Source organism: Delphinus delphis, chromosome 15 (assembly GCF_949987515.2).
Source record: "Delphinus delphis chromosome 15, mDelDel1.2, whole genome shotgun sequence".
In the NCBI taxonomy this organism is placed as follows: Eukaryota; Metazoa; Chordata; class Mammalia; order Artiodactyla; family Delphinidae; genus Delphinus; species Delphinus delphis.
Window position 1 is genome coordinate 68,610,349 of NC_082697.1, and position 27,620 is coordinate 68,637,968.

The 27,620-nt window shown below is 38.2% G+C and overlaps 1 protein-coding gene across 8 annotated transcripts in view; it reads left to right on the forward strand.

The window, feature by feature from the left end:
• The first annotated feature begins 268 nt into the window (after positions 1–268).
• TNRC6A (trinucleotide repeat containing adaptor 6A) overlaps positions 269–27,620 on the forward strand; it is a 95,771-nt gene continuing 68,419 nt past the window's right edge. For 4 of the 8 annotated variants that reach the window (XM_069541411.1, XM_060031930.1, XM_069541410.1 and 1 more), the window contains exons 1-3: positions 765–958; positions 1,329–1,376; positions 23,008–23,095. In XM_069541411.1, the coding sequence (XP_069397512.1) occupies positions 954–958; positions 1,329–1,376; positions 23,008–23,095 (141 nt within the window). In that variant the 5' untranslated portion in view covers positions 765–953. Of the gene's footprint in view, positions 288–764; positions 959–1,328; positions 1,377–1,485; positions 1,556–8,917; positions 12,148–14,127; positions 14,229–23,007; positions 23,096–27,620 lie in introns of those variants that run through there. The other 4 variants (XM_069541409.1, XM_060031929.1, XM_069541408.1 and 1 more) reach the window with 4 other exon arrangements.

The following is a 27,620-nucleotide window of genomic DNA, read 5'->3' on the forward strand; positions in this document are numbered from 1 at the left end:
CATATACCCTGAGAAAACCATAATTCAAAAAGAGACATTTACCACAAAGTTCATTGCAGCACTATTTACAGGAGTTCAGTTTTTAAAGCCATGTCGTAATGTTGGACATTTTGGCCGTTCACAATTTTTCACCACCACCAACGCAGGACTTAATATCACGATGGTGACGTTATCTGTAGCTATCTAGGATTATTTTTTGAACAGAAGTTCATGCAAGTGGAATTGCTGAGTCAAATGGTCTGCAAAATTCGAAGGATAAAAATCGCTTCTAAACCTGTCATCCTCAGGTATGCATTATTATCTGAGGAGGAAACAGAGAAGCAGAGAGGTTAAATAATTGGCCCAAGGTCAAAAATAATTAGAAGTGGCGGATTTCAAAAGCAGCGAGGAATCATCACGCTGCCGCTGGGGTAGAATTTGCGGTTTATGCGATTTTTTTTTTTCTGCTGTGTTTTGGTGGGGGAGGGGCCGGGCAGCAGGGAAGGAAACTTGTGTCGCAGCAAAGAAGGAGGAGAGGGACTCAAGTCAGAATCCGAGGCGGCCGTGCCAAAAAAGGCTGGGCTCGGAGTTCGGCGGGGCCCCCTGCCGCTGTGCGGGGCGCCTCGGAGGCTGTGATCCCCCCACCCCCCCACAGGGAGGTCCAGCCGGGGACCGCGCCACGCCGGGGTGGTTGCCAAGGGCCTACCCAGCCTGCGGCTCTAGTTGCTAGGACCTCCATCTTGAGGCCGGTGGCCGCGGCACCCCCGGAAGGGGTTGCCGAGTGGGGCATTCACTTCCGGTTTGGGGCCTGCAGCGGCGGCGGCGGCGGCGGTGGCGGCGGCGGCGGCGGCCTCGGGTCGGTGTAGAAAATGGCGCTGGTGCAGCGGCTCGGGCTTCTCCCCGCGGCGCTACGGAGGGCTTGAGGCTCGCGAGCCTCACTCGCCGCGCCCCACTTGCTCGTGCACTTTACACACATGAGGTGAGTGGGGCGGGGGCCTCCCTCAGGGCGGGAGGAGCCTCGGGCGCTGCCGCAGGGCCCCCGATTGCGGGCTGCAGCGGCGGCGCCGGGCGTCCCCGAGATCTCGGGCCTCGGCGCGAGGGAAACCGGCTGCGCTGCTGCGGAGGCCGGACGGGAGGCCCGGAGGGGCGGCGCTGCACGGCTGGGGCCAGGCCGGGGGCTGCGGCTCGCTCGCGTCGCCTGACCGCAGTCGGGGTTGCAGCCCCGCAGCTTTGTGAGCCCCCCCGGGCTCCCCTCCCCCTCCCCATCCGGCCCCGGCGCGAGCCTCTGCCGCAGCAGCTCCGTTTTCATGCGCATCTCTCTCTCTCTCCCTTTTTCTTTTCTGTTCCAGAGAATTGGAAGCTAAAGCTACCAAAGACGCAGAAAGAAATCTTAGCAGGTAAGATGGGCGAGCTTACCGCCTCTCGACCTATTAATCTTGTATTTCCACTCTGGCTCGCCCTTGCTGGGTTTAGAAGTTACCCGGTGTCATTTTCTTTCGCACGCAGGGAGCAGACACGGAGAAGAGGCCGGAGGGAATACTGCATGGAGGGATTGCGGGGAGATGCGTAATTACGCGTGTGTTCCTTTCTTTGGGGGTGGGGGGAACACAGCGAAAAGCAATTCTTGTAAACTTAGTTAAAGCATTCTCACCCTTTTAGAATTTAATTAGGGGACTTGTGCATTAATTACTATTGTAAATGGTTGCAGGCATTGTGTGACTCATGATTGAGGCGGCCCTTATGGCGGGCTGTCAAACTGTTTTGGCTTCCCCGTTATTACTTTGAAACTCAAATTGTTGCCTTTATAAAAAGATACTATGTGTTCGCATTTTTTTTTCCAACACATTGTAGTCAGGCGGATTCTGTTGCACTGGAAAGAAACAGTGTTGCCCTTGAACTTTACCAAGCATAAACTGCGTTTTGTTTTCTTTTGAAAATACATTTATATCTACGTTCTGTATGTGCTCTTTTTATCAGCTGGTAAAATAATTAAAAATCTGTTCCAGTAAGTGGCTCTCATTCCTCTTGGACCTGAGTGCTTTTGCACTGGTAATTTAAATCTTCACCACAAAGGGGTTTTTTGGTTTTTTTAAACGATGCCTTTATGGAAATGTTGAGCTTTATTGAGCTGTAATTGCTTAAGCATCAGGGCATTGCACCATATTTAACTCTTTTTCACATTCATTTTCTGTCTTACAGTCTTTTCCTTTCTTATTCGCCGTTTTCTTTTGCATCGTATTGGGACACTCAGAAACTTCTAGATTAACCTAATCAGTGAGCAGCTTTCTTTCACTTGAACAGAATAAAATAAAATTTCTCTATCTCAGGTCTTAATGTAGTTTGTGCTTGGTGATTATAAGTTTTATGTTTGTGTTGAGGTTCTTAATTAACATTCACAGTTCAAATCATCTGAATATTTTTCAGCATATGGAATCATTTCAAACTGCTAGTCTTTTGAGTTTTATAGATATTAATTTGTTAAAGTGATCATTAAAGAATCTGTTAAGTCGGTGAAGGATGGACGTCATCGTCTTACCAAATAAGAGATTTTCTGTTATTCAAAATAATTACAGGATCATTTAAAGGAAATCAAACCCGATGTCACTGACTAACTGTTGGATATTTAAATAAGTTTTGTCAAAAGCTATTAAAGAAATGTTAAGATATGAAACGGTTAAATAAAAGAGGTTGAATTTTTAAGGTGTAATGTCAGAAAGGAGCTTGGAGGTATCAGTCTGTTTCTCTTTCTTTTTTTGCTTTGTCAGGTAACTGTATCAGTGTAATTCCTATGGAGGTTTTCTGGGACTATAAATTAAAAATTGTCTCTACCACAGGTATAATTTTTATATGCTATTACAGTTGGATAGAACTTGGAGTCTCTGTATCATCTGTGTATGAGAGTCTGAATCCCAGCTTTGGCACTTACAGTATGACCTTGACTCTTGGCAAATCACTTAGTCTCTCTGTTCCTAATCTATAAAACAAGAGGTTTGGGCCAGCTAGTTGCTAAGGTCTGTTAGGTCCCTAGGGTTTTATAAAAAGGAGTCAAGTGTTGTCCCTGGCCACAGAGAGCATGTGCAGTCTAGGAGGAGGACTGTCATGGGTACATAAATAACTAATACAAGGTAGATGATGTAAGAGTCAAAAGAAGATACCATTCCATTCATATACTTAAGGCTCTTCAGTTGGTCAGAAGGAATGAAAAGGAAAAACAACAGGGCACTGTGTACTAAGGACCTTGTGAGAGGGGAACGTTTCCTAAAGGTTAAAAGTTTCCTGAGGCGGGAGAGAGATGATTAGGTGGGTAAGTGCTTCCTTTCAACTCCATCCTTAGCTCTGTGCTTCCTTTTTCACAAATAAGGAGAGTATGTCTTTACCCATTTGTGCTCTCCCCAGGAAGGCATTATCCTATATTCATTCAGTGAGCATTTCTTGAGCATCTTATATGTTCCAAATGGAAGACTAGGCACTAGGGAGGGGAAGAATGGAAGTAGCTGAATTTATTGAGTGTTTTTTCTGTCTGCCTGGCACACTTTTCTGAAGGTCTTATATTGACTCATCTGATCCTGGAACACTGTGAGGTAGGTACTTTTACTGTTCCTGTTTTATAGGTGAAGACTTTGATGCACAAAGAGGTTAAGTAGCTTTCAGGAGGCCACACCACTGGTATGCTTTGGACTGTATTGTGTTGCTTCACAAGAGGCATGGTTCTTCACCTTGAAAAATTTGAAAAAATCTTTGGGGAGGCACAACCCACACATACAAGCAACACTTCTAGATCAGAATTTCTCAACCTGGGCACTGTTGACATTTTGACCAGATTATTGATTAGTGTGAATTCTGCCCTGTGCATTGTGGGATGTTCAGCAGCATCTACCAGAAATACTCAGATGTGACAATCAAAAATGTCTTCAGATACTGCCAGAGGTCCCCTGGAGGGCAAAGTCACCCACACTGTTGTAGATCTTCATGTTTCACGAAGATAACCAAACATTTGGATTTTTAACGTTAAATCTTTAAATGTTAAATACCTTTTAATACCATGGAACTCCAAATTCCCATTGTATAGACCCCCTGTTTGGAAACTCTAGTCTCTGAATGAATGACAAAGTTACATTGCCATTCTCCCTTCCCTCTGCTAAACTGCAAACCCTCAAGACAGCATGCCAGGTAGCCCGTGCCAGTTAAACAAAATTGGCACAATAGATAAGTTTAGTTGCCCACACAAGCTAAACTATCTAATTTACTGTTGGCCATTAAAATTGTCACTTTTTGTCGGTATCCTGGGCATTCAAAAGAGAACTGTAATGTCTAGATGTGTGAGATCGCCATTGGAACTAAATTTTAAAGAATGGAATCAGTTTTGAAAGGCAGAGAAAAAGGCACTGTAGGAACAACAGCAGAAATGAAGGCACAAAATCCAGAAAGTATAGGGAATTTTGAAATAGCAGTAAGTAGTTCAGTTGGATTGGCATATGAGGGTGGGGGCAGGTGTCGAGTTTCTTGAATATCAGGTTGAGAACTTTTTGCATAAATCTTACATTGTGGGAAGCTACTACGTGCTTTTAGGTAGGGTGGTGATAGGATAGAAAAATGATAACTAGTGATCTGGGCAAGAGGTGTGATGAAGACATGAATTAACATGGTAGTAGAAAGAGGGGAGAGTGTGAGATACTGAAGATGTGGACTGTGGGGTTTGGCAGCTACTTAGTCTGTGATCAGTTGTGAGAGGAGTAAATACACGGGGTCTCTGTCTTGGCTGAATGGGAGATTGACCCAGCCTCTGAACAGAATAGATGTGGGAACAGAAATAGGAGTTTGGAGAGATAAGATGGTAAGTTACAGTTTATAGTTGTAAGAAATCTCTTGTAACTCAACTTATCTAACTTAAAAAAATATATATACCAAAGTGATAGAATCATTGAATATTTAGGTCTGGACCATGATCCCAGCCAATATTCTGATCCCTTCATTTTACAGATGAGAAAGCTATGGTCAAGGTTATAGTCTCTAACAAGTGACAGAGCTGGGATTCAAACAGGCCTTTTGACTCTCACTATAGGGTTCTTACAGCTAGGCAGCATTTTATTTTATATTGCACAATAGAAAAGAGAGAACTTTGATTTCTCCTTTCTTTCTGAAAACGTGAGAACAATTCCCTCAATAATTTTGTGACCATTTTACTAATTTACTGTAATATAGGGTGTGTTGTCTAAAGTAGAACTACATGCTTCATGTTATGCTGATTTATTTTTCTCCCTAAACCAACCATTAAATGTCATCAAGTGAAGTCGTTAAAGATGCTGTGTACCATATAATGTAGCATCTAAACTGGAACGTTTTTATCTGAGACACCTTTACTTGGGACATGCTAAATAAGAAAAGACTAGGGACAGCAGGAGTAAACCAGAGCATTAGGTCTTCCTAGATAAGGTGGACCCTGCTCTTGGAATTCACCAAACTTTATCTGGAAAAAAAAAAAAAATCTTCTGATTTTGTTAAGCTTTTCTGTTGCTTTCCTGTGATGTAGTGTAGGCCAGCAATTTCATATTAGTAGGTTTCTTTCTGGCTTTATTTGGCATCTATGTGGTCTATCAATTGGTAGAATAAATGAATCACAAACTGTAAGCTTAATTTTAAAATGTGTAACAACCTTCTGGAAGTTTTAAATATAAACATCATTAAAAAAATCTGAGTACCATTCTGTAACTCTTGTGAGTTTTGGCATCCGAAGTAAGTGTGCAAGTATAAAATACAGCCCTTTACAGTTCTGTTCTATGACAGCCTCAGAAGTATTGCCCATAATTGGAAAGACTAAAATAGATATGGCTGTATATATTCTTGTCAGACTGACTTATGACGTCTCTCACTCAAAATCGAGAAAATGTCCTCTCATTTAAAAAATTGAAAAAATCATTCTGATCTTCAGCAAAGTAGCAAGAATAGTGCAACGACCACCTGTATCTCCACCTAGGTTTACCAGTTACTAATACTTTGCCAAATTTGTTTTATCATGCCCTCTCACCCCTAAATAAGACAACACGTATCTCCCAAGAACAAGGGCATTCTACATAACAGCAATCAAATTATCACAGTTGGGGAAGTTTAACTTTGTTACAGTACTATTTGGTCCATATTCAAATTTTTCCAGTTGTCCTAATAATGTCTTTTATTTATTTATTTTTGGACATTTTTTGGGGGGGGTCGGGTAGCTATTTAATTTTTTTAAATTTATTTTATTTTTGGCTGCATTGGGTCTTGGTTGTTGCGCACAGGCTTTCTTTAGTTGTGGCGAGCCGGGGCTACTCTTCGTTGCGGTGCGCGGGCTTCTCATCACGGTGGCTTCTCTTGGTGCGGAGCACGGGCTCTAGGCGCGTGGGCTTCAGTAGTTGTGGCACACGGGCTCAGTAGTTGTGGCGCACGGGCTTAGTTGCTCTGCAGCATGTGGGATCTTCCCGGACCAGGGCTCGAACCCGTGTCCCCTGCGTTGACAGGCGGATTCTTAACCACTGCGCCACCAGGAAAACCCTAATAGTATCTTTTAAAATGTAGTTTGTTCTTTTCTCTCAGTTCTTAATCCAGGGTTGCATTTAGTCATCTGTAATTTCCTTCCATCAGGAGCAGTTCCTTATGCATTTCTTCCCCTTTCATGACATGGACATTTTGGAATAGACCAGACTAGTTGTTTTTGCAGGCTTCAGTTTGGATTTGTGTGGTTTCTGTATGATTAGATTCAGGTTAAACCTTGTTGGCAGGAATACCACATAGGTGATGTGTTTGTTCTTAGTGCATCACATCAGGCCCTCTCCCTGTCCCCTTTGAAGGAAGTTAGCTAAAAGTTTACCCAGTACTTTTACCTTTACACTAGCTCAGTGCTTCTTTCATTTTAGGATATGACAATTAGTTGAAACTGAGGTATAATTTTAAATAGTTGAAGTTACAGTAATTACAAATCTTTTTTAAATTGGCCAACTATAACGATTGCAGCTTTTTTGAAGGGTTATTCTGAAGGTAGCTCTTCCATTGTTAGACATAAAAGTTGCGTGTTTTTGGCTTTCACCAGTAGTAAACTGAACCCTGGTAAGAAAATGAAACATAGGACTGGGCTTGTGATATGCATTCTTCAAAAGAATACCCCAGTGAAGTTAGAGTGGCATTGTGCCACCAGAACAGGGTTTCTCATCCTGGATTCCACAGAGGGACCACAGGTGGTATGAGGTAGTTTGAAAAACTGAATGTGTGCTTTAAAAAAAAAAAGAAAAAGATGATCCTCAGCATTTATCAGATTTCAAAGGCTCATGGCTCTGCAAATATTAAGAAACATTGTGTTATGGGGGGGAGGTTAGAGGAGCTGAATAATGTCAGTAAAAGGGAGATTTTAAGATTTAAAAGAGAGAAAGTAACATTCAACTAAGGCATAGTTTCTCTCAAAAAAAAAAACAAACCCAAAAGACCAACATGAAAATACAGTTGTCCCTCAGTATCTGAGGGGGATTGGTTCCAGAACCCGCACCCCAGCCCATAGCAAAATCCAAGGATGCTCGAATCCCTTATATAAAGTGGTGTAGTACTTGCATATAACCTGTACACATTTGCCTGTGTACTTTAAATCATCTTTAGTTTACTTATAATACCTGATACAATGTAAATACTATGTAAATAGGTGTAAATACAATGTAAATGTTATGTGAACAGTTACCCATGTATGGCAAATTCAGGTTATGCTTTTTGGAACTTTCTGGAATTTTTTTTGATCCTTGGTTGATTGAATCTGTGGATTTGGAACCCGGGATAGAGGGCCAGCTGTATAGTTTAAATGTCATATTAAGGTGGTCTTACTTTTAAAATGAATTGCATACTCTGTGTGAGCTGGGTATGAAGCAGAAATCCTAGCATTTCTACTCTTGTAACTAGGGAAAAGCATTTTGAATTTTAGGCAGTAGTATGTTGTGTGACCATGACTCAGCTGACTTCCCGTTTCAGATGGAATGTTCAAAACAGATTGAAACTTGGTTAAGGAATTTTATACTTTGAACCTTACAAGATATTTTCTGCAAACAGCAATTGATTGGATTTTGTATAATAACAAACAAGATTAAACCAAGTCACTTGTTTTGCTATTCTTACTAGTGGTTTTGAGTCAGCCAGCATTTATTGAACAGCTTGCTGCAGTGATATTGAATATTTTTATAATTTTGACATCTGTGTTTTGTTGACTTGGGTCCCTTCTTTCTCTTATTCTTCTGGAGGATCCCCCTAAAACACAAGGAAATAGTGCTGTGTGGTGTGAAATATGCACTAATTTAAAATGTATTTTTAAGCATTACTTTGATAATTGACCATACAAAGGCTGTCAGAGAAATATGTTTTACTTAATATTCTTCTTGTGAATCCCTAGGTGATGTGAGGCATATAAGTGAGAATCTTACCATGTAAAAATAGAAAGGGACATAAAATGTGCATTCTCTACACTGCTGCAGGTTAATCATGCTCAAGCCACAGTTCTGAGCCTGTCACTCACTATTTCTTAGAAACCTCTGCCGCCTCCCTAGTGACTCTGGAATTGAAGCCCAAACTCTTGTCTGTGCTAAGCTTATCTGTTTAGCTTTACCCCTCTACCTTTTGCCCTGTCCTCAGTTCCTCCTTCTCTGAATGTCTCCTTCAAATTCTACCTCAATTTTTTTTTCTAACAGCTTTATTGAGATTAAATTCACATACCATAAAGTTCAGTCTTTTTTTTTTTTTTTTTTTTTTTTTTTTCTTGCGGTACGTGGGCCTCTCACTGTTGTGGCCTCTCCCGTTGCGGAGCATGGGCTCCGGACGCGCAGGCTCAGCGGCCATGGCTCACGGGCCCAGCCGCTCCGCAGCATGTGGGATCCTCCCGGACCCGGGCACGAACCCATGTCCCCTGCATCGGCAGGTGGACTCTCAACCACTGCGCCACCAGGGAAGCCCTAAAGTTCACTCTTTTAAAGTACATGATTCAGTTTAGTATATTTACAGAATTGTGCAATCATCACAACTACCTAATTACAGAACATTTTTTTATCCGCCCCCCCCCCAAAAAAAACCCCATACCCGTTAGCAATCACTCCCCATTCACTCCATCCCCTGGCAACCACTAATCTATATTCTGTATGGATTTGCCTATTCCGGACATTCCATATAAATAGAATCGTATAATATGTGGCCTTTTGTCTTGCTTGTTTCACTTTGCATGTTTTCATAGTTTATACATGTTGTAGCACGTACTTAATTCTTTTTATGGGCAAAAAATATTCCATTGTATAGCTGTACCACATTTTGTTTATCCATTCATCAGTTGATGGGCATTAAGGTTGCTTTCCCTTTTGGGCTATTATGAATAGTGATACTGTGAACATTCATGTGCAAGTGTTTGTGTGGACGTACATTTTCAGTTCTCCTGGGTATGTACTTTGGGGTGGCATTGCTGGGCATATGGTAATTCTATGTTTAACTTTTTGAGAAACTGCCAAACTATTTCCAAAGCAGCTGTACCATTTTACACTTCCACCAGCGGTGTATGAGTATTCCATTTTCTCCACATCCTCACCCACACTTGTTATTGTTCTTTTTGATTATAGTCATTTTAGTGGATGTGGAGTGATATCTTATTGTGCTTTTGATTTGCATTTCCCTAATGACTGATAATACTGAGCATCCTGTCACGTGCTTACTGGCCATTTGTGTGTTTGATTTGGAGAAATGTCTATTCACATCCTCTGCCCATTTTACAGTTGGTTATATTTTTATTGTTGAGTTGTAAGAGTTCTTTATATGTTCTAGATACAAGTCCTTTATTAGATACATGATTTACAAATATTTTCTCCTATTCTGTGGGTTGCCTTTTCACTTTCTTGATGTCCTTTGAAGCACAAAAATTTAAAATTTTGGTATGGCCAATTTGCTGTCTTAACCATTTTTGAGTGTACATTTCAGTGAAATTAAGCACATTCACAGTGTTGTGCAACTGTCACTACCAGTGACTCTTTTCATCTTGCAAAACTGAGACTCTGTACCTATTAAACAATAACTCCCCATTCTCTCCTCCCCTCTGCCCTTGGGAAGCACCATTCTACTTTCTGTCTCTATGAATTTGACTGTTATAGGAACCTCTTGAGTGGTTCCTAGAACCACTCGTAATATTTGTCCTTTTGTGACTGGCTTATTTCACTTAGCATAATATTCTCAAGGTTCATACATGTTTTAGAACATTAGCCAATTGATTTTTGTATGTTGATCCTGTATCCTGCAGCTGTGCTGAACCCGTTTTGTGTGTGTGTGTGTGTGTGTGTGTGTGTGTGTGTGTGTGTATTCCTTAGGACTTCTATACATAGGACCATATTAATTGTGAATAAAGATAAGTTTTATAATTTCCTTTCCAATCTTGGTGCCTTTTGTTTCTTTTTCTTGCCTAATTTTCCTGATCAGAACCTATAGTAAAATGTTGAATAGGAATGGCAAGAGTGAACATCCTTGTCTTGTTTCTAATCTTAGAGGAAGAGCATTCAGTCTTAACCATTAAGTATAATGTGAACTGTGGGCTTTCTGTAGATGGCCTTTATCAAATTAAGGAAGTTTCCGTCTATTCCTAGTTTGAATGTTTTTATCTTGTCATGAAAGGGTGTTGGATTTTGTCAAATGCTTTTTCTGTGTCTGTTGAGGTCACGTTGGTTTATGCTTTGTTCTGTTAATGTTGTATTACATTGATTTTCATATGTTAAACCAACTTTGCATTCCTGGGATAAATCCCTCTTGGGCAAGGCATATAGTCCTTACTATATGTTGCTAGATTCGATTTATTAGTCTTCTGTTAAGGATTTTTGAGTCTGTGGTCACAAGGGTTATTGATCTGTAGTTTTCCTTTCTTGTGATATCTTTGTCTTTTGGTACCAGGTATGGTCTGGTTTGGAATCTAGAATCCGGGGTCTTGAGCTGTTTGGTTTGGCATCTACCTCATTCTGCATTGTGCATTAATAGTTGTTTTTATATATCCAGTTCCACTTTTTATTTTTTTCCCACTTTATTAAGGTATGATTAACAAAATTAATTCCATTTTCTTTTCCCCCCAGCAGTTAGTGCATTGCCCGTGTATGTGTGTGTGTTTTATTGAGATATAATTGACATCTAACTTTGTACAAGTTTAAGGTGTACAGCTTGCTGATTTGAGATGTTTATATGCATGTTTACCCTTGAACAACATGGATTTGAACTGTGTGGATTTTTATATGTAGATTTTTTTTTTCCCCCCACTAAATACATATTACAGTACTACATGATCTGTGGTTGGTTGAATCAGTAGATGTGGAACTGTGGGTTTGGAGGGCCAACTGTAAAGTTATATGCAGATTTTTGACTGCATGTGGTCAGTGCCTCTAACCCCTGCCTTGTTCAAGGGTCTACAGTATTAGAATATGATTACCACTGAAGCATTAGCTAACACCGCTATCGTGTCACATAATTATCATTTCTTTTTCGTGGTGAGAACATTTAAAATCCAGTCTCTGAGCAACTTGGAAGCATATAACATAGTATTGTTGACTGTAATCACTATTCTGTACATTAGATTTCCAGAACTTATTCTCCTTAGTTTCAGGAGTTGCAGGTTTGTACTATTTAACAACATCTCCTCAATTCTCCTATCCCCCAGCCCCTGCAAGTTCAGGTTTTTTAGAGTCCACATATAAGTGATAATCGTATAGTATTTGTCTTTCTCTGTCTGACTTACTTTACTCCGCATAATGCCCTTAAGGTTCGTCCGTGTTGTTGCAAATGGCAGAATTTTCTTCTTTCTCGAGGCTGAATATTATTCCTTTGTATGTGTATACAACACCTTCTTCATTCACTGATGGACACTCAGGTTGTTTCCATATCTTGGTTATTGTGAATAATGATGCAATAAACGTGCAGATGTCTTTTTGATATCCTGTTTTCATTTCTCTTGGATATATACCCAGAAGTGGGATTGCTGGGCCATTAGTAGTTGTATTTTTAGTTTTTTAAGGAACCTCCATACTGTTTTCCATAGTGGCTGCACCAATTTACATTTCCACCAGCAGTGCACAAAGGTTCCCTTTTCTCCATGTCCTCACCGACACTTGCTACACTTGATACCTCTTGTCTTCTTGATGACAGCCATTCTAAGAGGTGAGTCAATTCCATTTTCTACTGTATGCTCTCCTTTCTTTGGTCGCAATCTTCTTTGTGTCCTAACATTAGTTTAGTGCCATATTTTGTACCTAGTTTCTTGTAGCTAATGTTTAGTGTACACTTATGTGCATCTCTTAAGCACTTCCTCTGCATTACCTAATTTAATCTTCACAACAACCCTCTGAGGGAGGTACAGTTTAAGACCTCTTATAAACAAGGAGACGGAGGCTTTAGAGAAATTAAACAAGTTGCTTACACAAGTCGGTAGTGGAGTTGAGATTTAAGCCCACATCTCTTTGGGATCAGAGCCAGAGCTCTTAACCTCATGCTGTGCTGCCCAGGAAATGCTTGTTTGGATAGATTGGATTTAAACTGGTCCTTAAAGAAGTAGAATGTGGGTAGAAGAGAGTGAAAAGAGTGCATGTTTGGTGGTGGATGGGGTTAGAGTGTTAGTAACAGCAGGGAAGAAGGAATTGGTATTAAATTGGAGTACTAATATAAGTAGAACTGCTTTTTGTCCCCAGAACAGTAAATTAGTTCTATTTGGAAGAGTGAGATTAACATCTTAAATAATTAGAAAATGAGCATTGTTTAATTAGAGGTCAAGGGTGAGTTTTATATGAGTTGGAAAGAATTATGAAGGAACTAGTAATTGTTAAGCCTCAAAAGAGGAGTAGATTTAGGAGCGTAGCTTAGCAAACCGGATTTGGGGCCAGCCTTTACCATTGTCTTACACTGTACAGGTCATTTAGAGCTTCCAGTCATTGGTTTCTTTTAGTGTCAAATGGCAATAACATAAATTCTGTGTTTTGGCATTGTGGTTCAAAATGGATGATCTCTTCAGAGCACCTTGTAAACTGTACAGTGCTCCTGTTGCTGCGGTGGGGGGTTTCAGTTCTTTTAAAATTCTAATATCACTATCCCCGACCTGCGCTTTTTATTTGAAAATAATTTCAGTCTGAGAGAAATTTTACTAGACAAAAAATTCCTGAATAGCCTCCATCTGTGTTCCTCAAATGGTGATATTTAACCACCTTTGCTTTCTCATTCTCTTTTTACATGCATAATGGTTTTTTTCCTGAACCATTTGAGAGTAACTTAGAGACGTGATGTCCCTTTACCCCTAAAAACTTAAATATTTATTTCCTAACATACTCAGCCATAAAAAAAGAATGAAATAATGCCATTTGCAGCAACATGGGTGGACCTGTGTTGCTGCAAACAGATTATCATACTAAGTGAAGTTAAGTCAGAGAAAGACAAACATTATATGATATCGCTTATATATGTAATCTAAAAAAATAATACACATCAAGTCATTTACAAAACAAACAGACTCAGACATAGAAAACAAACCTATGGTTACTGAAGGGGAGGGGAGGGAGGGATAAATTAGGGATTTGGGATTAGCAGATACACACTACTATATATAAAATAACAAGGACCTGCTGTATAGCACAGGGAACTATATTCAATATCTTATAGTAACCTATAATGGAAAAGAATCTGAAAAAGAAGGTGTGTTTGTGTATAAACTGAATCACTGCTGGACACCTGAAACATTGTAAATCAACTATATTTCAATTTAAAAATAAATATTTCCTAAATTCAAAGACATTTTCTTAGTAACTACAGTGCCATTATCAAAATTGGAAAAGTATTATTCAGTACAATCTTAATAGCAAATCTGCAGATCTTACTCAAATTTTGCCAATTGTCTCAGTAATAACTTTGAGAGCAAATTAAAAAAAAAACAACTTCCTTCTGGTCAGAGATTCAATCTAGGATACAGGCTGCATTTAGTTTTCAAGTTTGTTTAGTCACCAGTATTCTGGAACAGTTTCTCAGTCTGTCTTTGTTTTTGAAGACCTTGATATTTTTTAAAGAGTACAGGTTAGTTATTTGGTAGAATGTCCCTCAATCTATATTTGTCTGATGTTTCCTCTTGATTAGATTTACATTATGTGTTTTTGGCAGGAACAGCACAGGACTGATGTTGTTTTGCTTATTGCCTCATATAAGGAGGTGCATCATGTCCATTTATCTCATTATTGGCGATGGTAACTTAAACTACTTGGGTAAGTTGAATACCAACTACCTGGTATATGTCAGGTTTCACCACTGTAAAGTTAGTACTTTCTCTTTGTAATTAATAATTATATTGTTGGGAGTACTTTGAAACTATGTAAATATATTATTTCTCATCAAGATTCTTGCCTGAGTCAATAGATTGCTAAATGGTGATTTTCTAAGTCCATTATTTTTGCTACATTAGTTGACATTCTACTGTGTGATCTGTCCCTTTACCTGTTAATTCATCCATTTATTCATTTATTCATATTAGTAGGGACTCATGGATTCTTCATTTATTCAATGGGTTGTAATCCTTTACCAGCATTATTTTATTGCTTAGTTTATGAGGCCAGTAGAAGCCCCCTTCAAGCTCAACCTCCTACTTTTGGAAGAGATCCAGACTATGTATCATCTGTATCTTCACTGATACCTCATCATATCCTATTTTCTTACTTTCTCTTCATTCTTAAGAGGAAGATATGCTGACTTCACTCCCGCCTATGCTTCACTACCTGCCTGTGCTTCACTACCTGCCTATGCTTTATGGTTCAAAATCAAATGCTATCTAGAAATACACAGTGTTGCCGCCATCCTGTCTTTTGTCCTCTTTTCTCCACATATTTCTATCACAAATAGGTATTTTTATTAGTTTCTGTATGTGTGTGCTTCTAGAATTCCTTTACGCAAATACAAGCACATGGGGGATATATATTCCTATCTCTTCCCCACTTTTAACACAGAAGATAGTATACTGAACCTTAGTTTTTTCCCCAGTTAACTATATACCTTTCAGATCCTTTCATATCAGAATATGGAGGCCTTCCTTATCTGTTTTACAGCAGTATAGTTATTCCATTTTACGGATGTATCAGTTTTATTTAACTACTTTAGCATTTGCAGGTATAAACTACCTGTGACTGTAAACAAGCTTCTCTTGTGTTACCCCATTTATTATCACCCTCTCTGATACCTTTATTCCTTAACCCCTTTTCTACTTCCAAATAAGTACTAGTCTTCCTTATTTAAAAAAAAAAACTTCAGTTTTATCCTGGTTTTTTTTTTTTCATATCATGGCTAAATTTTTGAAAATCTGATCATGCTTAACCTCTTTTGCAGCAGTTTGGTTTCTATCTTTACTATCTGGTGAAATTATAGCTTTGAAGGTTACCAGTGACTTCCTGTTGTGGTGCTAGACTGGCTTTGGTGATTAATTTAGGCATAGGAGGACAAGAAGGAGGAAAAAAGAAGAGGCTGACAAGCAGATAGGGAAAGGAGAAGCAGGAAGGCTGGGAGAAAACAATAAATTGTAAGAGAAAAAGTAGGTGAACAACATTTTTTGGCAGAAGATGTGAAATTATTTTCAAAACTAGCTTGTAACATACAGTTGGTTTCTGTGTGAAGGTGAGCTGGCTTATGGTAGGTTGAGACTGATAGGCTAGTTGGGCCTTATGGAAAGTAGCCCCCTATTTTCTATAATCATTTCTAACAGCAGAGCCTCCATTTAAAAATTTTTGCTTTCTACAATCTGGAGTTGTCATTATCTTGTCTCTCTTTTGTCATTCTTATATATATATATATATATATATATATATATATATATATAAGAATATATATATTCTTATTTTTATATATATATATATATATTTTTTTTTTTTTTTTTTTGTGGTACGTGGGCCTCTCACTGCTGTGGCCTCTCCCGTTGCGGAGCACAGGCTCCGGACGCGCAGGCCCAGCGGCCATGGCCCACGGGCCCAGCTGCTCCGCGGCACGTGGGATCCTCCCGGACCAGGGCACGAACCCGCGCCCCCGCATTGGCAGGCGGACTCTCAACCACTGCGTCACAAGGGAAGCCCCATTCTTATTAATACTGTCAACTATTCCAATTTCTTGTGATTATCTTGGATTTATTCTTTGCTATTCATTTCCACTTGCCACCATCATGGTTCAGGACATAACACTTTTACTTGGATTACTGCAACAGTCTTCTCACCCTATTGAGCAAATTTATTTCCTACTTTTACCCAGTGCTTTTCCTCCCTTTTCTATCCCAGTCAACACTGGACCCTGAAATTGCCATGCTAACAGTTCTCCATGCTTTGCTGGTGTCCATGCCCTTTTTTGCTCCCTTGCTTGAAAAAGCCCACCTCTCTTTAGAAATCCTGCCTCTTCTTTAAGACCCAGATCAACTTCTTACTGCTCCATGAAGCTTTGCTTAGCTGTAACAGCTCATATGCATGTCTTATTTTCCTGAACTTGCTTATGGCCTCTACCAAATGATTTCTTGTTTCCATATTGCGGGTGTGTTCAGTTGTTGTTCCTACAAAATTGTAGTTTAAAACCATGTATTCTACTTGGGTTCTCCCAGTACACAGCAGACTGCTTGACTTTAGGAATCCCCAGGCACATTCTTATTGATTTATTGATTAAACATTTTGTAGATTATTATTAAATGATTTTGGATACAGAGAGTTAGATCATCCAGGTACCTTGAGGGTCCGCTTCCTTGCTATCCTGTGGATGTGTACTTTTTTTAATGGGATTTTGTTTTTGTTTTTTTAACAAATGATATAATGATCTGGGCCGTGACATTTTTTCAGCTCAGCAGTGTGTCTTAGAGATCTTTTCTGTAAGGCCACATTTGTTGAGGGGGTTCCCCAAGACCACCCTCGGGTTTGATGATTCACTAGGAAGGCTCACAGGATTCAGCATATAGTCATACTCATGGCTGTGAATCATTACAGTGAAAGTATACAAAGCAAAATCCGTAAAGGGAAAAGGCACATTGGACAAAATCCAGAGGAAACTAGGTAGGTATAAGCTCCCAAGATTTCTGTCCCTGTGACGTCACACAGGATGTGCTTCATTTCTCTAGCATCAAATTATGATAACATATGTAAACCTGTCTACCAGGAAAGCTGGTTAGAAATTCAGTGCCTAGGGGTTTTTTTAGGGGCTGGTTATGTAGGTACCCTCTGCCTAACGTGTACCAAAATTCCCAACTGCCATAAGAAAAGTAGGCTTTCAGCAAAACTATACTGTTTGTACTAAGCTTACCCATATCAGTTAGGGATTGGTGGGAACCTCCCTGAAATCCAAGTTCCTTGACACCAGCCAGTGGCCAACCTTGCAGTCCTTTCTTAGGATCACAGTCTCAAATCTGCTGTGTTAATAACTCCTTTCTGCACACCATGGAAATCTATAACTCCCCTCCTTTTTTTTTTTAAACTAATGCATAGTATTTCATGGTATGAGTACATTATGATTTGTTTAATTTTTCCCTATTGCTTGGCTTTTAGGCTATTATTTTTCAGTATCTATTTTTGTACATTTCCTTTTGTAGAGGCTTAGATTGAAATTGATGGGTCATAAACATAGTGACATTTAAAAGTTTAATGTTGATAGATATTTCTAAGTTGCTCACCAGAGGTCCTTGCTAGTCCATATCCAACAGCAGTTTACAGGAGTATCCTTTGGAAGTGATTGTTTTTAATGATACTCGTGTTGGGAATGTAGGGAAAACTGACCAAGCATCAGGAAGAGCAGTTCCAGGATGGGCTTTCTAGATCCCAGATCTATCTTGCTGCCATTATGGACACTTGTCTTACCCATTCTCTTCCTGTTCCTAAGACACTTGGTTCACACAGTTATCTGCTTCATCTATCTCTGATCTCCCACCTTGTTGCCTTTAATCATTTGGTTGGAGGCTTGTGATCATTTTGTCTTTTATTATGGAAAATTTCAAACATACACAAAAATAGAACAGAATAAAGAACTTTCACGTACCTATTACCCAGTTTCAGCAATTGTCAACATTTTGTCAATCTTGTTTCATTTTTCTGTTTTCCTTTTTTGGGAAGATGGGGTGGGGACTGGAGTAGTAAAAGCAAATCCTAGACCTGATGTTTTTAAAAAACATTTTTTTGGTACTAATTTACAAAAATAATGCATGTTCACCATAACATTTTCCATGGGGATATGCTTTTTAAAAAACATAACAATTTCCTCAAACAGTTGGTTCAGTTGTGAGGTTACTCTAGTGTCCTAGTTCAGGAGGGTATTTCCTGATACCTAGTTCAGGAGGGTATACCCAAATTTAAGGGTATTTCCTTAAATTTGTATAAAGTTATACAAATATACAAACAGACAACTTTAAAAAAATATGGGCTAACACTGTTCACAGTTCTGCAAATTGCTTTTTTTTCATTTAACAATGTTAGGGACATTCCTTCAAATCAATAAACAGATCAACTTTTTTTCAATCCAATATGCTGTGCTATTATAAAGCCATTTCTTTATTGATGGACATTCAACTTTTCTGCTTTTCAGCCCTTGTGAACCTTGCAGTGAACCTTCATATGCATATGGCCTTGTGTACTAGTGCTTTATTTCTGTAAGACACATTCTGAAGCATGGGGTGGCTGGATAGATTATGACTTCCTTCCTTCCTTCATTCCTGCCTCCCCGCCGCGCCCCCACGCAGTATCTTAGTTCCCCAGCCAGGGATTGAACCAGTGGCCCCTGTCGTGGCAGTGCGGATTCTTACGCACTGGTCCGCCAGGGAATTCTCAGATTATGTGTAACTTCAATTTTTAAAACTGTTACCACAATACTTTCCAAAAGGTTATAGTAGTTTTCTACCAGTAATATAAGCAAGAACCTCTTAACTTTCATTTTGGCAGCACTGGATATTATTATTCTTGAACGTTTTTGCCAGTGAAATTAGTATAAAAAAATAGTGTAGCATTATAGTTTTTTGCCTTTATTAGAAAGAAAACTCAGCAATTTATTTAAAAAAATAATATATTGAATTGGCTTTATACTAGGAAATGCAAAGCTTGGTTCAATACTAGAAAATCCATCGATAGAGTTAATCATATCAGTGATCAAAAGACAGAAATTCTGTAACCATTTCAATAGATACAAAAAAGAAATCTAAGAGAATATAGCATGCATTCATGACTGGATCTCCGAGCAAACCAGAAACAGAACAGCCTTTTACTTTTTAAATAGTAAAATTTAATATTAATACTGGAAAATTTTTAATATTTAAGTTTTTGAATACTTACATAGCTCAGAAACTAAAATAGTGTATGAAAAGGTTTATACAGTGAGATCTCCCTTCCTCTCGGGCCCCAAATGCTTAGTTCCTTCTGCTTCCTCCCCCACAATTACTATTAGTTTCTTAGGTGTTCTTTTAGAGTCATTTTAGACACATACAGATGAATATGAATACATAGGCTCTCTCACTTTATACACAAATGGTAGAATACTATGTACTCTGTCATGCACCTTGCATTTTTCATGAGTGTTTTTTTTAAAAAGACGGGCATTTTTGCTCACTTCTGATAGCTTTTTAGCTACTCGCCTACTTCTCTTTTTTCTTAAAACAAACAAACAAAAAAACCCCACAAAACGATTGAACTCCTCAAGTATGGACTTTACAACTATTCACTGGTTGTGGTCTAGTTGTTTCTCCCACATTGTCCTCCCACAAACATTCACAAAATAAAAAATACTGAAATTGCTGTCTTAAATATCACCAATGCCTGGTCCCCTCTTGTTAAAACCAGTGGTTGTTTAGTCTTTGTCTTTGAGTCTTTTGCAGTTCTTGCTCCTGATTATACACCCCATGGTTTTTGGAACTCCAATACTTTGTATTTCCTGTAGTACATTGTTCTTAAGTGTTCTTATAAAAGGTGGAAGGAAATAAGAAAAGGATTGTGGAGGCACACAGTCTGGAGAAAAGATAAAAGTGAGAAGATCTATCACTTAACCTATCTAAAGGAAAAGGATTATTCTCTATGGCTTCTGAAAAGAGAGCTAGTACTTTGGGAGGTATTATGGTGTAGGGGAAAGGAAGGACCATGACTTTGAGAACCAAGATTTGAATCCTTACTCCACTGTATACTAGCCGTATGACCTTGGACAAGTCGCTTAACCTTTCTGAGCTTCAGTTTCTTCATCTGTAGAAGGGAAACCTGTCCCTATCGTTTTAAAAAAGTGACAAATGGGAAAATATATTTAAACGGCCCAGCATAGTCACTGTAACATTTTAATCACTCAGAGGTTTGTTCTCATTCCTAGATCCAGAACTTGCATATTTGAGATATTTTGCTACTAACTTTCAAGGGATGAATGATTGCTGACTGGAATGTCGTCTTTGTGGAGCATGTGCAACTTAGCATGTACAACATGGACAACTTAGACCTATCAGATCCATCGACCCTTATTCCTTTTGCTAGATATGGTGAAAGATAGAATCAAATATCGTATATGACTCTCTACTAGCATTTAAATTCTGAAAGTCGAAGTGTTTAGGTATATTTATATGTATTTTTTCCAGTTGGCTTTCTGAAGGAGATGTGGGAAAAGTGTGGTTAGTTGGTGGTGATGACAGTATTGAAGAAGAGAACTTTTTTCTCTTATGCTTCTGGTATCAACTGATACTATAATATTTCCTTGAGGAAATATGGTTCATCTTTTAAGTACTAAAGAGACCATTTTTGGTCAGGAAAACATTTGCTAATGTCATCAAAAAGTCTTCAAAATGAAGTTTGAGAAGGGAGAAAAAAAATTCCGGTTAAATAGTAAAGGAACATCCCATAGAGTAAAATTATAGTGATGTAGAACAAGGTTAGAAAAGGACTTGTCTGTAATTCACAGGCAAACACAAAGAACAAATGCTGAAGATTCCTGAGTTTCTGCATAATAAGTGACCCTAAATATCTTGAGAAAAGTAGAGTGAATACAGTCTTAGAGATGCCACTGAGAATTGGTGAGAGGGGTTCCTGACTAGGCATTTGAGTTGCTTACTCAAATGTGTTAAGTAAGCATTCTTCATGTAAACCTTACAGAAATGCTAGGAAGTAGGTGCATACGGTAATTTATCCCCAGTTTTAATGAAGAAACTGAGGCTGAAGGAATTTAAGTATTTGGAGCTAGTAAACAGCTTTGGTTGAGTAACATGACAATGATGTAACTTATTTGCTTTTGTTTACGAATTTATTCTTTCTCTCACATGCTATGGCTATCTCAGCCTTGGCTTCCAGGATTACAGTGAGTGAGCTTGCTCAGTCTCATTACCTCCCTCACACAGAATGCTAGAGAATGAGTCATGATTACAGTTGGCTTGAATCTGTTTTGCTACTCTATTAGCCACATGACAGTGCTGCTTTGAACAAAACGGAATGAAATACAGCAACAGTTATCATCCTCTTCTTCCAACTTCTGATTTTAGCAGTTGTATAGTTAACTTTACTAAATTATCATCAATTTACATAATGTCACTCATTTTGTTTTTCATGGTCTCCCTGCGTCTTCTCTCAGTTTCTTCCATCAGCAAAGCCAACTTAAGTTTTGTGTAATCTCAATGGAGTGCACCTATAGCACCCCTTCTAGTTTTGTATGTATTTGTCTGTGTTTCTCATTTTATCTTCTACTGCATCCCCACTGCCATATGCATTCCAACCTTAATGAATTATTTACGATTTCCCAAGTGTCTAGTTCTTGTCCCTTGAACCTTCTCTGCCTGGTATTCATAATGTCCCCCCTGGAAAGCTTCCTCAGGGCAGAGTTAGGTACTTTTTCTTTATGTATTGATTTTCTTTAAGTATCTCGTGATTTTTGGTTGTCTGTTGATATTATGAATGAAGGATTAGGTTCTAGACTCTAGGGTAATTAATGTAGGTAACTTGAGTATGTTTCCTCCATCTTTGTGTAGATTTCATTACCCAGTAGTCCCCTACCTTGAAAGGGTTGGGGGGATGCTGATGGGGAGCCCTGTGTATGTGAAGGGTGTTGATTGTTTTTTTGGATTTAAATGCATTTGCTACCTGTGGCCATGTAGCCATATAGGAATGGAAAGTGGATGGAAAGAGCTGAGTAGTTGTGGCCTTTCTATTCCTTATGCAGTCTTTGCTCTGTGCCTATTTTGCTCAACCAGCTCTAATCTTGGAGCCTCTCTGGAGCTCTACCACAGGATGGCACATACAGCCGTTTAAGACTTCTCTTGTGTTTATTCTTAGGTTGCAGCTTCCTTTGCTCTTGTATATTCATCAGCTCTGAATAGATTTAGTACCCTTTTCCCTATCATTTCGGTGAGGGAGAGTAGAAAGGAGGAGACAAATACATTTGCCCATTCATTTTGAAATCCTGAGCCAGAGGTTCTGTTGACAAATTTGAACATTTCTGATTTTAAGAATTGAAACAAACTTACTTACATTAGTACATTATGGATTGTTTCCCAAGTATTGATAGAATAGTTTAGAATGTTTATAGGATATGAAATTAGTATAATGCTAAAATACAAATCATCTATTTATGAATAAGTTGTGTTCTAAAAATAGGTATAAAGCTTTTTAGAGCAAGGAGAGCTGAAGATACCCCAGATACCTGGTCAGGAGAGGATTGTGGGGAAGGTTCCAGGCATTGCCATTAGCTACTAATTGATAATTGGGGCCAGAAGCAAGGTAACTCTGCTCATGAGATGTTGTTTACATGCTAGAATTGGAGGAAGTTGCTTGTTTCCCAGTGTAAAATTTGCTAACTTTAGGTTGTCTTCCTTGATATAACATTAAGATAAAAGCTCTACTACTTGTGGCTTACTAAAGAAAAGTACTGTGCAGTGGCTGTATAGTTAGACTGAGGTTGCAAGTTGTGTTTTATTTCAATGAATGATAAAAGAATAATTTGCCATGTCTTCTGATAAGAGTGAAAATGAATCTATATGCAACATTACTGTTACTAATTCATTTTGGGAAAGTTAATTGCAACTGTGTGGTTCAGGGATTTAGTGCAAGAAGAAGAACAGTTGATGGAAGAAAAGAAAAAGAAAAAAGACGACAAGAAAAAGAAGGAAGCTGCTCAAAAGAAGGTAGTATATGTATAAACTATTTATATTAAGCAGTTTAAACATAGATTAAAAAAGAAAATTACTCTTATCGGATTATGTAAAGCATTTGATTTAATGTTTTAACTTCAGTGGAGATTCATTTTAATGTCTTTGAATATGCATTAATAGTAACTTGTTAAGTGTGTACAATTTAATGCATAGTTATTTGATTTTGCCAATAATTTTTCTCGAAGGTAAGTGCTTTGCATAGGTCTTTATTTTTCGATTAGGTGCTCCTAGGTTTTCATAATACATCATTTTATAGTGAGAAGAGCGTGGAATTTGTAGCTGCATAGAGAGGCTTTGAAAGCAGGCTCTCCCACATAGCGTACAGAACAGTGTGGCCGTCAACTTTATTTAGCCTCTCTGGGCCTTAGTTTCCTTATGTTTTGTAAAATGAGAGTTGAATAAAATAAGATAATGTAATACATACCCATAATAGAAAATAAAGTAATAAAGGAAATAGTAATAAACATAATAGGAAACAAAGTGTCAATTTCCTTTTCTCTTTTTATTTAGTACCTGGGCTGATTTTTTTAATTTGAAGGTTATGTTAAGATATTTAAAAATAAGCCTAAGACATAATTGCTGCAAAAGATCTTTAACCAATACATTAATCAAAAACTGTAATCAAAGCAACACAAATTGCAGAAAAATAAAAGATGCCTGTAAAGATTTTTCCAAATTAATACTAGAGGCTGATGACAGTTAACTGAGCTAGGCACTCATCTCCTGCTACATCAACGTTTCAGGGACCTTAAAAATGTTCTAAAAGACCCAGTGACGTTACTGTTCCATTTCTGTATTCTAATGAAAAGTTATGATTTTAATTTTTAATATATACCTTTTTTGTGCTAGGAACTGGATATAGACTAGAGCAACATCGTTATCTCCAGACTATTTAGTAGGGAAAAACAGGATACAAAACTATGGCAGGTAGGGATCTGTTGAAGCACAGAGAGAAGTGCTTAACTCAGCCTGAAATGGGGTAGAGGGACAGGGAAGTTTTCTTAGAATAGAAATTAGCCAAGTGAATAAGGAGCAGAATGGAAAATGATTCCAGCAGTATAAACTGAGAATTAAGTGTCTGTAGCCTGTATGTGTTAAAGTATGGGTTTTGATTGCAGGGGGTGGTGGTGGGAAGGAGCCAAGTGTAGAAGTGTCGGGGTGAGACTGGAGGGGCTGGTCATAGCTGTTGGCACGTCTCCCATTTTGGCCATCGGGTGTTGGGGAAAACACCAAAGACATTTTAGTAGAGTGACATAAAAGTTTGTATTTTAAAATTGTATTTAGAACCTTGGCCAGTTGTGGAATTGGATTGGAAGGGGTAGAAACTAGAGACTGAGATATTGGTGAAGGGACTATTAAAAGAATCCATAGAATTTGTTGAAAGGATATGAAGGGAGAGTAACCTGGATTGACTTTTAGGTTCCAGAGTGAGTGGCTGAGTACATTTTGGGAGCAGTTAACCAGGTTAGGGGATACACAGAAAGGGGAAAAGAAATATAATTCAGTTCTGAACTTGCAGGGTTTAGGGTGTGATGAAGCAAGTAAACTGGGGAAGAGCAGAGTACAGAGCACTGTGGAGGATTAAGAGTGATGAGGATGAGTTGACTTAATAGGTGACCCTTGTTGTCAGCCGTTTGTTAACTCGAGTGATGGGAAGAGATGCATTGGTAATTGTCATAGGGTTTGGAATAGACTCCTACTATAGAGTTTTGGCATTGATAATGCCTTAGGCCTCTGTTTCATTTGTACAACATAATGATTCAATATTTGTGTATGTATTGTGAAATGATCACCCCAGTAAATCTGGTTAATCATATCCATACCTAATTGGAGAATTTTTTTTCTTGTAATGAGAACTTTTAAAATTTTAAATATTGTATTTTTAAATATGTAATGTGAGTATAATTTTTAAGTTGTAACATACACAAATAAATGACTCTAATTGTTAAAGTTTACCTTTATATTCTTTATAACCAAATCTAAATCACCAAGGCAGTGTCTTTAACACACGAATGATGATTTTCGTGGCATTTGGCCCCTCACAAAATATGAAGTGAGTTCTTCATACTGTTTACCACTCCATCCCTGCCTCACTCACTGTAGGGTTCCAGGCTCTCACCCCAACTATGTCCCACTGGAACCATCATCAGAGATACGGTTCCATAGCCATTAGAGAGATGGGGAGGGTTTTTTTTTTCCCCTCTTTCTTTTGTCAGATCTTCAGCATTAATAGGGATTCCTATGTATCCTATAGAAAAAGTAATATCTAGTGATTGAACACAATATAAAGGAATATTTAATATCTCTAATAAATGTTAAGCTTAGTAGACTAATGCCACTGTAAATAAGACTGTTCTCTGAATTCTAGATAACCAGCTTACAACTGAATTTGAATACAACCCATTGGTGAAATGAGGACAGCTGGTATTTCTGTAGGCTGTTACCAAATAGCTCTTTAAAAACAAAATAAAAGGAAAAATATCCCAAGTTGGCACACTTATAGCCCATATGATATATTGTGAGTCACAGGAATTTTAAGATAAGTTTCCTGGAGCTTGTCTTTTGTCTGTCGTAGGAGCCAGCAGGTGTATCCAGGTAGGTGACAGAGATCTCCATAAGCTAGGGAGACAGGCCCATTTATATAAATGTTGAAACATGAATTCACTATGGTAAAAACAATCTGTCTGTTTTATGTAATCTATGCACACTTTGAAAAAAACTATATATTTTTGTTTCTGAAAAGACTTCAGATGCTGTTTTAATCCATTCATTTTATATATAAGGAACACAAGCATTAAAATGAGTTAAGTGTCACCATCAGGGTGACAGAACAGGAATAGAATTGAAATCTTCTTATTCCCCTAGGTTTTCCAAAACTCGGTGCTATGGCTTTATCCTTTTGGTACAGAACATTATCTTATACTTTTACTTTATTTTTCACCAACTAAAGGTGAACTTTAAAGCTGGAGATAATATGGTGGTTTTTATAAGGCATTTAATAAGTCTTTATGCCATGAATACAGAGAACAGATTTAACAGTCCCTAACTGTGGTCTTTTAAAGAAATTTAAATTCAGACCAGAGTTAATTTCTATTTTAAATAAAAAACTAGATATACAACTCCTTATATAAACAATTAGACACCAAACAAAGCTCACTGCACTATTTGTACTATGATAGTTTTTCTAATTTTGTCTGTTAAATATCAATTTAAATATTTAAATTCCTTAAAAAATCTCTGACACAAAATTACATGGTTTTTATTTTATTTCAGTTCCATACATCTCTAGTTAATAATAGAAATCAATGGATGATTTTTTATTCTTTGAAAAGCCTTCTATTTCACATCTAAGAATTATGGCTATTTGCTTACCTTCTGATTCTAGGCTCAGAAAATAATTTGATATAGCACAGGAATGTAGTTTCTGTACTTAAGAAAAGGGTAACAATAGTAGTAGTAGGTTGTTATCATGGATTTATCTCTAGGTTCTGTTTTTAGAAGAAATTTCTAGATGGAATCTTGAGGGAAATGTAGTGAGGAGGAAAAAGGAGGATGAGAAATAGGTTAATTATAGAGGGATCATTTAGTATAAACTTTACTTTAAACATGTAATTGTAGTTCCTAGAAAGCATATACTGGTTGAGGGTTGGAAGGAGGCACCAACACAAATTGGGATCTTTCGGTTGAGAATGTTTAAAAGTCAGTGTTCATGGATATTTATGTTATTGTGTTAAAAGCTTGAAGGGATTTTTATAAAAGGCTTTGTGGATTTAAATGTACTCATTTCGAGCTTAAATTAGACTTATGTTGTAGAAAACTTCCAATTTCATTCCTCCTTTTTGGAAATTTTAGTATTTACTAGTTATGTCTCCCAAAGGCTGTTTTGTTCTGAGACTAGAGACCATATTCATCAGTCTAAGTAGCAAATTTTCTCAGTAACCTAAGTGGTAATATAACCAGGCCTGGAGCATTGTACTCATCAAGGGCAGTTAGGTATTGTCTTTATAGTCCTGGCCCTTATTTAAGCTTACTCTTCTCTTCTTTTTTTAAAAATATAATTCAGCAGACCTGGGTTCTAGACAGTGTGCTGGTTGCTGAGAAATCACAGAAAAGATCTCTAACCAGTAATTATCTCATTTAAAATAAGTGAATCAAACTATTAATTCTTTAGTCCTTGTTTTAGTTTCTAATACCTGGCACTGTTAAGACATTTTAGATGATTAGAAAAAGAGGAAAAAAGTAGGACCTGGGAGCTGGGAGTGAGTTTGAGTCAAGTTTGTGAGAGGAAGGAGCCAAAGCATGGGTGAGTAGGGCACTAGGGAATATCTGTTGAATGCTTTCTGTATGCTAGGCACTGTCCTAAGCGTGCTCTCTTTTTTTTTTCCCCTAAGCTCTTTATATGAGTTCAATCCTTTTAGCCTCACAACAACTCTGAGGTAGGTGTTTTTGTTCCTGTCTTATAGATGAGGAAACCAAGCTTTAGAGAAGTTAACTAATT